The 12,608-nt window shown below is 38.9% G+C and overlaps 1 protein-coding gene across 7 annotated transcripts; it reads right to left on the minus strand.

The window, feature by feature from the left end:
- Positions 1-1,220: 1,220 nt before the first annotated feature.
- On the minus strand, positions 1,221-12,607 carry CHEK2 (checkpoint kinase 2). Of its 7 annotated transcripts, none has more exons than XM_085075716.1 (15): positions 12,463-12,603; positions 10,912-11,166; positions 10,267-10,391; positions 9,857-10,004; positions 9,012-9,102; positions 8,692-8,800; positions 7,586-7,639; positions 6,953-7,014; positions 6,355-6,454; positions 5,813-5,899; positions 4,928-5,091; positions 4,597-4,712; positions 3,179-3,264; positions 2,036-2,116; positions 1,221-1,451 (listed from the first exon to the last, which is right to left on the minus strand). In XM_085075716.1, the coding sequence occupies exons 2-15, from the start codon at positions 11,159-11,161 to the stop codon at positions 1,356-1,358; spliced, it is 1,569 nt and encodes a 522-aa protein (XP_084931842.1). In that variant the 5' UTR covers positions 11,162-11,166; positions 12,463-12,603; the 3' UTR covers positions 1,221-1,355. The 7 variants fall into 7 exon arrangements, 4 of the variants coding, with proteins under 4 accessions (XP_084931842.1, XP_084931843.1, XP_084931844.1 ...); XM_085075717.1 differs by lacking the exon at positions 12,463-12,603 and adding an exon at positions 11,402-12,371; XR_014855305.1 differs by having other exon boundaries at positions 1,433-1,451; positions 4,581-4,712; positions 12,463-12,606.
- Between the last annotated feature and the right edge of the window lies 1 nt (position 12,608).

The raw sequence follows: 12,608 nt of genomic DNA on the forward strand, positions 1-12,608 counted from the left end.
GCTAGGGAATTATCTTCTCATCGGCAATGATGTAGGTCTTTTTAAAGTAACTGGCAACCAGAGCCCAAAGGTATCAGCTTTTGCAGTACACCAGGACACAAACCTGGCCCAAACAAACTGCATTCTTTGATTCTTTCACCAAGCAGCTGAGTGTTCCCTTCTGCTTCAAATGAACTACAGTAAGCACTCTGAGGATGTGCCAGTCACAGATTTGGACCAGCAGGGCATGTCCCCAAGGACAGACACACCTTTGTTCTATCACCCAGGTGTATCTGGACTGGAACCAAGTGGTATTGTTTCCATTCAGATGCCAATGGATGTTCATCTATCTGATCCATTAAGAAAGATATCAGTGTATAAGAACTGACATTTTATCATTAACATTGGTCAATATCAAATATATCAAAACACACAAGATTGTTGCAATGGGCACATACAGGAAATGTGACTCAATACCTTAATTCCGACCTGACATGGGTTTATTCCATAATGCGTTAGGTATTATTCTTTACAAATCAATTTACAGTAGATGCCTTTAACCAGAAGATGCATGTTGGAGAACAGTTACTAAACTGTTCTTTCAGTCAGTAATGAAACTAATATCCTTTAGTAAGAGGCACATAGTTCAAAATTTTCACCTAACAGGCAAGTTTTTCTCTCTCCATTCAATCCCTAGCTCTTCTCTGGCAGGAATTTATACATCTTCATCACTTGTTACCATGTTTCCTCTTAGTCATCCCTCCTCTGGGAAATCAACATAGTACACACAGGTTAGAAACACCATGCAGATGGTAACTCTTGCTTTGGAAGCCAATCAGCCCCTTCCCAGAGCGCAATGCTGTGCCAGCCCAGCATTTACTGTGGAGCTTTACCTGCAGCCCAGAGTGCCTCAACCTCCATTGGTAGTTTTACATCTGAACTGAATAGTCTAAGTGTCCTCAGAAGTCTGTGGGCACCATTGAGTCAGGTAATGCTATGTCAAAGGCAAAACCTCAGCAAGCTTAGTATTCCTTCTTCATCTGTTAGGGCTATGCATTATTTCTGTGCCTAACCTAGAAATTGGAAAAGAAGAAACAGAGAATGTAGGTGTGGATGAAGCTAGCCTAAAAATTATCAGTAACTTAGTTCAGGAGTTTTTCTGATACTTTCCCTGAGTCAGACAGCTGGATGGACTATAATGTGACTAATTGTGCAAATTCTCATACATGCACAGCAGTCACTTCAGTCTTACAAAATTACTTTTATTTGGAAATCACATCTTCAACAGTTATTCCATTATTAAGATTTTTCTTAATAAAAAATTCTGCTTTCCATAAAAAAGCTGTCATTAACAAAAGTCATTTTTCTCTTCCTTTTCACCTCATTTGCTGAAACGAAGTAGAAGGAACAGCACGCTTAGAAGAGCCATATTCTTCCTCATTTTCATGGGGACGCTTTCTCACTGTGGTTGGCTGGAAGAAAGATAAAGACACAGTAGGATGGCTACAGGAAACCAGGTAAGACAGAGCCTGACTGTTCTGCTTGCTCCAGAACTACAGGTGTTGGACAGTGTGACCAAAAAACCAGTGTGACTAACCCGTGTTGCTCTACCAAGATCCATCTAATTATGTTTGATGGTTCTCATATAAGACATTGCTCCCAGCTTGAAACACACACTGTTCACTGTTTTCCTAATTAGCATCTGGTGATGGATGGCACAATGCCATCCTAACCTTGCACTAGCATGAGAATTTTTACTTGAATCCTAAAAATTAGTGACTTGAATCCATCAAAAAAACATACATTCAACAGTTTTATTCTAAATATGTGAATAATCCTATAAAGCCTAGGAAGTTGTTTCTATACATTTAAACAAAGTGTTGACAAAGCATGGAAGTCCATTGCTGCTCTTCAGGAAGCAAAAATAACCAGCATACAGCCCAAGGGTACATTTCTATAAAGTCTCAAAATTAACTGATTTTCTTGTTATAGATTACTTCAAAATCTAGTTTCTCTGGGCATTAAATATTAATCTTCAACTGTCTGCTGCACCTACCATTTTTGATGTTTCTGGTGGATTCATACTGGTACGTGTCTGAGCAAGTAGCTGTTGAAATGTATTCTTCATATCCTCATCCTGCAAAAAAGCCCAGTAGCTAAGTAGTATACAGAATATATAAGAGAAAAGCAAAGATTGGGAAACTCGAAGAGAAGTGAATGGGAATTCACTTCCCATTGGGAATTGTCACTGCTAGAGACAATTAGAAATAAAGATAATTGGCTCCTAAGGATTTCAGCTGTTTTAACTGAGTTTTTTGGATGAAGGCAGTGGAGGAGGTCCTTTTCCTAAGCAATGGAGTATTGCAGTATCTCCTTTTTTTATTTAAATATTCTTAACTGCTACAAAAAGGCTTTGACCTGAGCATCCATCTTATTTGATATACAAGTTTTGACTTGTTTTTCTTTTCCAAGGTCACCTGATTTGATTCTGGCTACATTGGAGTTGATGGGTAAGGTAAGATAAATATTTTTCCATTTATGTAATGAACACCGGAGTTTCTTCTTCTTCCCTGTTTCTTATGGCTTTTACCAAAGCATCTGAAATTATCCTGTTCCCAATGGGGGAACAGGAATAGCATTGTGCTTGGCATGAATAAACAGAACCCATTGCATCGCTCAGATGTAGGCTGGGTGACTTTTTTGTTAAGAAATTAAGAAAAGGCCACTTAAAGATTATCCCTCTCAAACCCAACTAGACTGTAATAGGAGGCAGGGAAACCATCATTTCCCACTCAGAGGGTTCCCAAACCAAGGACACTTACTCCATCCAACTCAGCACAGTAAAAACAGATTAGTATTGGATGCTTGCCAGAAACAATCTCTGCACTGCCTGCCCATACAAATATCTGAGGAAGTGGGACTCTGTTACAATGCTCAAAGGAAGAGGTCCATCCTACCAGAACCACAGTCAGACTTGGTCTCTGAAAAACACATCTTGATCCTCACATGTGAAAGAGATCTGGGAAGAGGTGTCTCAGAAAGGATGCAGAAGCTGCTTATTGTATTGAAAGAAGGTATTTAGTAGACTATTCCATGCTACTTTTGCAGTCTCTCTACAGGGACTAAATCTTTGAAAGCACAACAAATCAACAAGTTATCCCCCTAACAACCCAGCTTTCAGTTAAAACTCAATTCCTACCTGAAGCCAAGGATGCTCTAAGGCTTCCTCTGTGGTAAGACGTTTGCTTGGGTCCACTACTAACAGCTTCTTCACAAGATCCAGAGCTAAGACAATAAAATGAGCTGGTTGGCATATGATGAATTCATTCACTACCTGAAATATGCCCACACCAAAGCTATGTGTGACCATGTGCCTTATACCCCTTCAGAACAATGCACAAAAATACAGGCTGGGCAGATCACTTTTCTTTTTTCTATAGGGAGGGCTGCAGACTGAAACCATCATTCCTTTACATTCACATGACTCAACACTTTTCAATATACCATAATTAGCCGTAGATGTATTTAGCATGTACACAATTTATGTTCTGAGCATACACAGGAGGCTCAGCACTTTCCTAAAAGCTTTAATATCATTGTGGAAAAGCAAAGACAGCTTAATTTATCCTGGTTTCCAGTGTCTTGGAAAGCAGATTATCCATCTGGGAAGATGGCAAAGAAGAGACAGGACATCCACATGCATGCTCAACATAATCTCAAACTTTCATCTTCTTAGGAAGCTGCTTAGTAGACACTGTGAAAATATGGCATTTATGTCATATTCTATGACTCCAAATCTCTCCCATAAAGAAATTTTGGCAAGATTTATTTCTCATTTGATCAGATTATTCTGAATACATACCAGTGGGACTATGGAAATTATGTTAAGATTGTACATTCTCATGAATGTCAGACTTATTATTGAACAAGCTTCAAACGATTTATGAAGGAGTTATATTTGGTAATTTTATTAGACAAAGGATGACCACATCATTTATTAGAAACTCCTTTGCACATACAAAGAAGTGTCCAAGGTAAACACTACAATTATTTTGTGCATATAAAATGTCCTGAAAAGCTAAAAGCACACGAACAGTAATTATCATTTTAGTTTGCTATGCAAAGACTCCATTTCACAGACTACTTCACTTACAGTGGGCCAAACATAATAGATGATTCCACAAATGTGACTGACACTTTCAGCTCAAAGACTAGCACCATGAAAGGACTCTCTTGGAAGGTTTGTTTTTTGGAATTCTAACTTGCATTCCTTAAATTCCTGGCATTTTTGGTTGAACACTTGAAGAATCTTTAGGCAAAGTCTGTAGGCCAGCTTGATAAAGTCAGAAGAAAAAGTGAAAAGAGGAAAAATAGATTTATGTGCCCACAAACTCTACACTTGTGTGGTTAATTACACTAAATACTACTATGAAATCTCTTCAATAAAAATGTATCTGCTCTTTCTAATGCTTTAACTGTGAACTTTAAAAAAATTAATCTACTAGTTTTAAAACTAAACATATGAACACACAATGTGCTATGCAGCTGAAAGGAAGATAAACAAAAACTACAAGAAAAGAGGTAGATAATTTGCTACCCACTGTACTGGAGTCATACCCATGTCTGACACATGCTTCCATTCTTTTGCAATGAATGTGTATTGTCCTTGAGTGATTTGATCTTTCAGAGAGAGTTGAGTATTTTGCTCATTGAATGGTGGATATCCACACAAGCTGTACAAAAGAAAACAAGTTAAATAACACAGATTTTGTCGCAGCAAATGAAACACTGAAATCACACATTTTAAAGCATGTGCTATTGTAGTGTTTGTACACTTGTAGAGTTTTAAATGCACTCTCACTTCCTCATATAGATACTGAAGTTGCCAAGTCTCAAGCCAGGTATGTCAAAGACTGCCCAGTGAAGGTACATCTACACAATATCTTACCATACAAAAAGAATAACTCCTAAACTCCAGCAGTCCACAGCTCGGCTGTATCCAGCAGTCCCAAGTGAATTTAGAACCTCAGGAGCAAGATACAAGGGAGTACCACATAATGTTTTCATAAGAGAAGCTTCTCCAAGAATCTTGGATTGTCCAAAATCTGTAATCTTGTATTTAAAAATGGTAACACCACATTACATATTAGGATGGACTGTGCTAGAACACATCATACTGTAGACATACATCAGGTAGCATTAAGTTTCTTGCTTCCAAGCCAGTTCCAGTACATGACTATGAACAAAAGTCACCCCAAACATGATTAAGTGAGAATGGGAGAGGAGGAAGAGGGACAAATATGACAAAGGATCATCTTTTACATTAGCAAAAAGTACTCTCAAATTTGGATGTAAATGGACAACCACAGAATAAAGGCATTGTAGCCTATAAGAAGAGTTTACTTGAAAAAATAGCATTTTAGCATGCAAATCTATTCAATGCTTTCTCTGGGGAAAAAAAAACAAAAGAAAATCCACAACCCTCATTCCCCCTCCCCTACCCCCCTAAAAAACCCCAAAACAATTTAAAAAATCCTAGTCACCACACAGCATGGACATTTGTGGGAATGCTGTCTGTAATTCGAGAATTTAGATTTTATTGGGGAAAAAAAAAGCACTGACATTTGAAGTTATATATGTGGTGTATGGGTTGAAATATCCACAAAAGTAAAATTACAATTATAAAAAAAATACCTCTATGTTTTAAGTTACTTCATGGTTTGTATGACTAATTCCACAATACCTTTTTGGCTACATTTAATGAAATATCAAAAAGAATGTGAAGGAACACTCTCAAAATTTCTCCATTAACAAGAAATTGAAGTTTTCTTACCTTTATAAGACATGTCTCTTCAGAAGATGAAAGTAGCACATTTTCTGGCTTTAGATCTCGGTGTATAATTCCATTGTCATGAAGATACTAAATACATACAGAAGGACAATGAAGAAAAACAGACTATTAACTTCTTCTAAAATGTAAGCTTTCCATTTTTTCTCATGGTAATGGCAGGATAACTCCAATGGCTGTGTAAGAGGCAGGCATACATTTAAACCTCCCTAACTTACAACTCTCCCTTAAAAAAACAAAACAAAACAAAACAAACAAAAAAATCCCACACCAAAACACCATCACAAAGAAACAAAAAACCACCTTAGAAATCATTATGTTTCAAATGTCAAATCTCAATGCAAGCACAGTGTGCAGACCCAAGTTCTGTGTCACCCTTGTGGGAATTCTGATTTTCTGTGTCTCTCTTTTCTTAAACCAACTTGTTAAGAACACTTTTGATTGCTTGCATGGGTTTCAGCAATGACAAGTGACAGAAAAACTCAACTTACTGACTATTTTTTTGGGTAGAATTTATGATTATGTACCTTTACTGCCAGGAGCATCTGATAAAAATACAACTTGCAGGTATCCTCTTTCATCTTGATTGGCCTTGACACTCTGTCATACAATTCTCCTCCTTCCATCCTAAAACAAATGGAAGTTAACAAGCCAACTCATGACTTCCAAAAGATTCACCTCATTAGACAAGACTAAGACCAAAACATTTGGCTATTCTGGCTACAGGGAAAGAATATATTTCTGAAAATGAGAGAGCAACATCCTAAACACAGCACATGCACAGCTGAGTTTGGGTCAATCTCCTGAGCCTTCACTAGGAGCTGTTACATGATTTTTGATCAGCCCACTCTTACAAGTTCCAAAAAAAAAAAAAAAATAGCAGCAATCCACAACAGGAACAAAGTGAACAATATCCAAGCACTAAGTGCCTACAAAGCATAGAAGGATGACTCTTCTGGTTATCCTAGCTCCTAATCTTAAAAATATTTCAGAGAATAGTGGACACTAGCAAAAGAAAAATCAAAATAAAACAAGCAAAACCTCCACAGTTCAGAACTACATACATTCTTTGTGGCTGTGAAAAACATTTCATTTTATGCATTTACTTTCAAACAAGTTACTTACAGTTCCAAAACGATGTAGTAATCCTCTGCTTCAAAGAAGTTTTTGATCTTGATTAAGCAAGGCTGACAGAAAAGGGAGCACAAATGGAGACACACGAAAAAGTAAAATAATTTGTAAAAATTAATCCTAAAGTTCTTATTTCAGTATTTCAAACCGTGTCACTTAAACTAACACTTAAAAAAAGTAATTAGGGAGTACTCCAGACTTTTGTGAGTTATCATACCCTCAATATTTTATTTATTTTACATGCAGAGGAAAGAGGGGATGTAAATTCAAGAAACTGCCAGTGAAAACCAGTCTTTATATTTAGTTATTTCACAGCATTTACAAAGACTCACATACAGGAAAAGTTTCTGCAACAGTGGTTCAGGTCAACATTTTTTCTGTGATGTTTCTTCTCAAATTTACACCTCAATTATCCAAAGTTTTAAAATATCAAATCTGCTAGGATATGATATACTTAAAAGAACAAAAAAAGACCCATTCAATAATTTACAAGAAAAATTATATGCCTCTTTTAACACATTTCTAAATGGATGAAATTGCTCATTAGTTACTACACTAAAGTCAGTAAACCAAACAAGTACATGCAGTAGGGAGCAAAAACTAATAAAAATGTACAGTAACACTCACATGATCTATTTTCTTCAAAATTTCAATTTCTGTATTGATATCAAAAGCTGGGTTCTATTAAAAGAATCAAATACTGGGTAAGACAGTGCTGTTCTGGAATAAGATGTATGAGAAATAAGAGACAGTACCAGAAAAGCCATAATTTCACGCCTTTTGCTACTGTAAGTGATCATAACATATAATTTTTTTCCATAAAATGTCCAGGTGCCTTCAGTGAATTAAATAAACAGTGTGCTGTCACTATCTGGAGCAAGATATTACTCCAGACATTTAATTTCACTGCAGGTTAGAAATCCCCAACTAATTTCCAAATTTAAAAAAATAATAATTTTTTGTTTATATACCTGTATTGTCCTTTAAACAGCTTTTCTCCCTCCAAGATGCTTTGCAGATGGACCAACCTAAAATTACATGCTACTCTCTCCTATTTTGCAAGATAACATAAATAGATTCTTTTAACCTGTGGCTTAAGTTCAACTAATAAAACCAACTCAGCAGAGTTTTTTTTTTGCTCTTCTTCCAAACCAAATCAATCATATTTGAACACACAACTCATACACAAATTCCAGATATACTCTTGTCTCTGTTTTGTACAATGGCATATATTAGTAATTATAATTCATAACAGCATCTTAAGCTAGTTGTCTTTGATCGTCTCCAAATTCTGGCTTTTGCCATGAAACAGATGAGAAACTCTTCCCAAAAGGCTTCATACAGTTTTCTTATAAAGTATTATGATGGAGGATTCAACAAAATTAGCTTAGTTGGTACATTTTTGGTTAAGACTCTGCTGGTTATGGTACCTCTATCTGATGCATCTTAGGATATACACCAAACCCTACAAGACTCCACACCACCCTTGTATACAATCCCATTAACAGTCCTGAATGATGAACCTAATGGAATGTGGTCCAAGAACGAAGGCAAGCGTTTCCTACAGAATTCTGTACATCACACAAGATCAAAAAGGCATTTTGAAACTAAATACACAAGACATTAAGTAAGAAAATCCTCTTTAGTTGAAGATAACTGAGGAGTCAGAAGTTACCAAATATTCCAGGACCACTGCAAGATGGCCAAACAGACAGACAAACAAAAATACTTACTGTCTCTCTCAAGCCACTTGCCACAAACTTCCGTTTATTGATGATTTTCACTGCGACTTTGTTACACGTGCTTTTCTCAAATGCCAGTTTGACTTCTCCACAGGCACCACTAAAATGAGAGCACAGCCATGTCAGGCTTACAAATAGTTACCAAAAATTCCTGTTTAAATTGTTGTAAATAACATGTTTACACATGTTATCTTTTTTTTCTTTTTTCTTTTAAAAGAGCAGCTCTGTTAATACTGGTAGTAATTCCAGCACAACATACTGACAATGATCACAAAGTTAACCCTTACTACTGAGGGAAGAAGGATACTTACCTTCCCAAAGTCCTTGACATGATATATTTCTCTCTGAATTCTTTAGGAAACACCATCTGATCATCCACAGTAAGATCAGAAAATACAAACACTGGGAAGACAAGTGGAGATCATTTTCCTATTATTAAGTTTAAAATTTTTATTATAACAAACAGCTATGTTTCTTGAGATTTTATAGTCAACAACATAACTGAGAAAATACTGCCTGCTAGAGGAAAAACTAAAAACATGCTATAAATTACACCAGCTATAGGTTAGCAAGGTGATCTTATTGCTGAAAAATTGCATTTTGGTATTAAATTCACAACAGTCTTTACCTAATTAACTACAATTAAGGACAAAAATGAACAAAAATTTCCATGTCCCAGCAGAGATCAAAGAGAAGTAATAATCAAGAAGACAGCATCTTAGTGGAAAAATAAAGACAAAGAAACAAAAGCCCAGCCCTGCTACTTTTTAAGAGGATTTTCTATTTATGATGCAGCATCTGGTTAGGTATCTGGGGGGTGAGTTTCAAATTTTCTTGAATAGTCTGTTTCCCCTGTTCCCACCATTGTAGGCACAGCTGTTGAAGCTCAAAAGTGTTTCAAAAATAGGAAAACAACTATAAAAGCTTATACTCTAGTAAGGTGCTATCTGATACAGATTTTTTTTAATTTTTCTTTTTCAGTTTTTCTTCCTAGGCTTGACAGGGACATGGATAATTTTTATGTGAATACTAAAACACCTATTAATAAGCTGTGCTCATGAAGCAGCTCAGCTCCCAAGAAACATATTCAAATCAATGCAGAAATAACCTCTTGGTTAATACATGAAAAATCTACTTAAATTAAAGCACATTTTACCCTTATTTGTCTGTATAGACAGTGCAATTTCAGAATTGTGAGTCAGTGGAAGCCTCCTCCCTTTTCCAACAAGCTCTCTATTAACAAATGTCCCATTTGCACTATGGTCTTCAATGTAGGCAACAAAGGAATTTTTTGGACCCATTTCCTCAAAGAGAAAAAAAAAAAGAGAAAGATGACAGTAAAGAACAAATGACTTTACAGTAAAGACATGATAGACTAGAAATTTACTATTGTTGACTCAGGGAATGAGACTATAAAGTTATTTAATAAACCAGGTCAATGGGGCATTGCCAAGAGCCTTGCTAAAGGAGTCAACACTGAAGATACTTTGATTTCTTTAGGATCTCTGCCCCAAAGTCTCTTTTTGAATTATGCCAAAATAGAGAGTTAACGTTTTTAGCACTTACCCTGAAAATTCTGAAGTGCTTTTTGCTATAGTTTTGGTAGAAGCCAGTCTCAGATAATCCTAGCTTAGAAAAACTGTAATCACAGCTTTTGTCTCTCCCAAACCAGTATTCATCATTCACACAGTCTGCAGACAAGGGGAAGGTACAGCAGAGACAGAACACATTGTTGTAGGAAGTTAATAACTATGGCACTAAAGCATGATTCAAAATGGTAATGAATACAATAACACAGACAAGATTCTTCCCATAAATTCAAGTTTGCCTTAACTCATACAAAGCATCACACCTTGTCAAATCCATAATAATTTTACCCCCTTTAGTAGTGGTACTTTTTAGTTCACCTTCAGCAATATAGAGACATTAACTAAACAAAACAAGTTACAAAATGTAAAAAAAAAAAATGAAGCATGAAACAAAGAATATGAACACCCCAGCATTTCTGTAAGATAATGGAAGCTGTGTATCCAAGTACTCAGTATAAACACTGGGATGTAGTAGGGAATGAAACATTATTGCAAAAGTTGCCTACCTAAATTTGTTTGTACTTAATTTGAAAATGAAAAGACACTGCTCTTCATCAAGCTGCTCAGAACTATTCTGAGATCCTACAAACAAACCAAGAGGTTTATCACAGTATGCACATACCACAATTGCTGAAACCTTTTCCAAGTGCAAAAAGTCGACCCCAAGGCTGAGGAACCAGCTCTTCAGACTCCTGGTCCTCAGGGATTGATGGAAGCTCCTGAGTGGGAACAGTGTCCAGAGAACTGAGAGTCCCAGAACTTGAGGAAGACTGACTCTGACTCTGTGACCCACTGGAAGAGGAGCTGGTTCCACTCTGTGTCTGCTGGGCACTTTGAGACTGCTGTGCTTCACTTCCAGTCTCTCGAGACATGTTGGCTTCAAAGAGAGTGGAAAAGAAACCCCAATTACTTCAACAAAGGAAAACGGGCAAACACACATTAATGTACCATCAATGTCCACGTCCATTCTCAGGCTCAGAGAAGTAAAACGTCCAACCAAAGTGTGCACGTCTCGGCTATACGTAAATCCCCAGGAACTTTGCAAACCAGGATGGTTTTCCTTTTAAAAGACAACGTGGAGCGGCCTCTGCTGGCTCTAAAGCAGAACTAACCCTTATTCCCAGATCGCTTCCGAGAACTTCACACTGGGTAGTACCGGCATGGGCTGTGCTCTGACAGCATCCCCGCACGGAGCAAGGGTGGTCCCCCAATACAAAGGGAAAAACAGAAAAGAGTAAGAGCTGTAAAATGACATACATGTTCTTGAAAGTGCCAACAGATTTATCACACCGGTACACTATGAATGTACAAAACCATGTCAGACTCAGACACCCACCACAGCCCTGGCAGCTGTTGGCACAGGCAGCGGCAAGAATCAGCATCGCCCTGCCCTGTTACAGCCCGGAAATTATCGTGCCTCCCTCTTCACTTAACAAATGCTCCACCAGCCAGGCCATCCCTAAACCAGCTTCCTCCAACCCATCAGTGCTCACCGGGGCTCCTGGAGCTTGTCCATGAGCTTTCCCGCCCTACCACCTGTATATGGGGTTTTCTACCACCTGTACATTGTGGTTTTAGCTGGTTGCCGTACAGTTCAATGTATAATTCAGACTAATCTGAATCTCCTTATCGGTTTGCCACATTGCATTAGGAGCCATAAAATCAGAGCAGCTCCCACTTTTAGCTGCCCCGTCCCGTTTGTTCCAGCTGTTTGCAAACACAGCGAGGCGCACACGCTCCGCCCGCAGCAGAACGGGATCATGGAACCATGTGCGTTGGAAAACACAGAGGCCATCGAGTCCAACCAACCGCTTCCCCAGCACTGCCGATGCCAGCACTGCCCTGTCCCCAGTTCCACATCCACACGGCTGTGAAAGCCCGCTAGGGATGGTGCCTCCACCTCTGCCTAGGCAGCCCTTTCCACGGAAGAATTTTCCTTCATATCCAATCTCAACCTCCCTGTAAACCGGACGCTCGGATGGCGGGGCCAGGCCGACAGCGGGCGCGTGGCAGCGGTGCGGAGCGGTGCAGCCGAGCCCCGGGGCAGCACTGCCGGCCCGGCCCGGCCCGGCCCGCCAGAGCGCTGCTGCCCCGGAACCGACACTGGGAGCAGCGGCCCCGCGCCCCAACTGAGCACTGCTGCCCCGTCCCGAGCGGCGCCGCGCGATCTTACCGGGAGAAACCGAGGGGAGAAGCCGAGGGGAGCAGACTGTGGCGGCCCCGGGGCGGGAGAAGAGGGTAGGGGAGGGGAAGAGCAGCGGCGAGGAGAGCGGGGCAGGGCGGCCGGCGCGGGACCCGAACTCACGGCTGCCAGGGTTC

The sequence above is a fragment of the Lichenostomus cassidix genome, chromosome 15, assembly GCF_008360975.1.
Source record: "Lichenostomus cassidix isolate B80296 chromosome 15, HeHo_3.0, whole genome shotgun sequence".
NCBI lineage: Eukaryota > Metazoa > Chordata > Aves > Passeriformes > Meliphagidae > Lichenostomus > Lichenostomus cassidix.

Bases quoted from the DNA above. Each gene is read 5' to 3' on its own strand.
- CHEK2 (XM_085075716.1), bottom strand. From the start codon at position 11,161: ATGTCTCGAGAGACTGGAAGTGAAGCACAGCAGTCTCAAAGTGCCCAG. The intron at 9,103-9,856 runs GTAAAATGTGCT...TTGTCTTCCCAG, and splicing joins GTCTATACAGACAAATAAGG to TGTTTGTATTTTCTGATCTT. The intron at 2,117-3,178 runs GTAGGAATTGAG...GCTTTTTTGCAG, and splicing joins TAGAGCATCCTTGGCTTCAG to GATGAGGATATGAAGAATAC.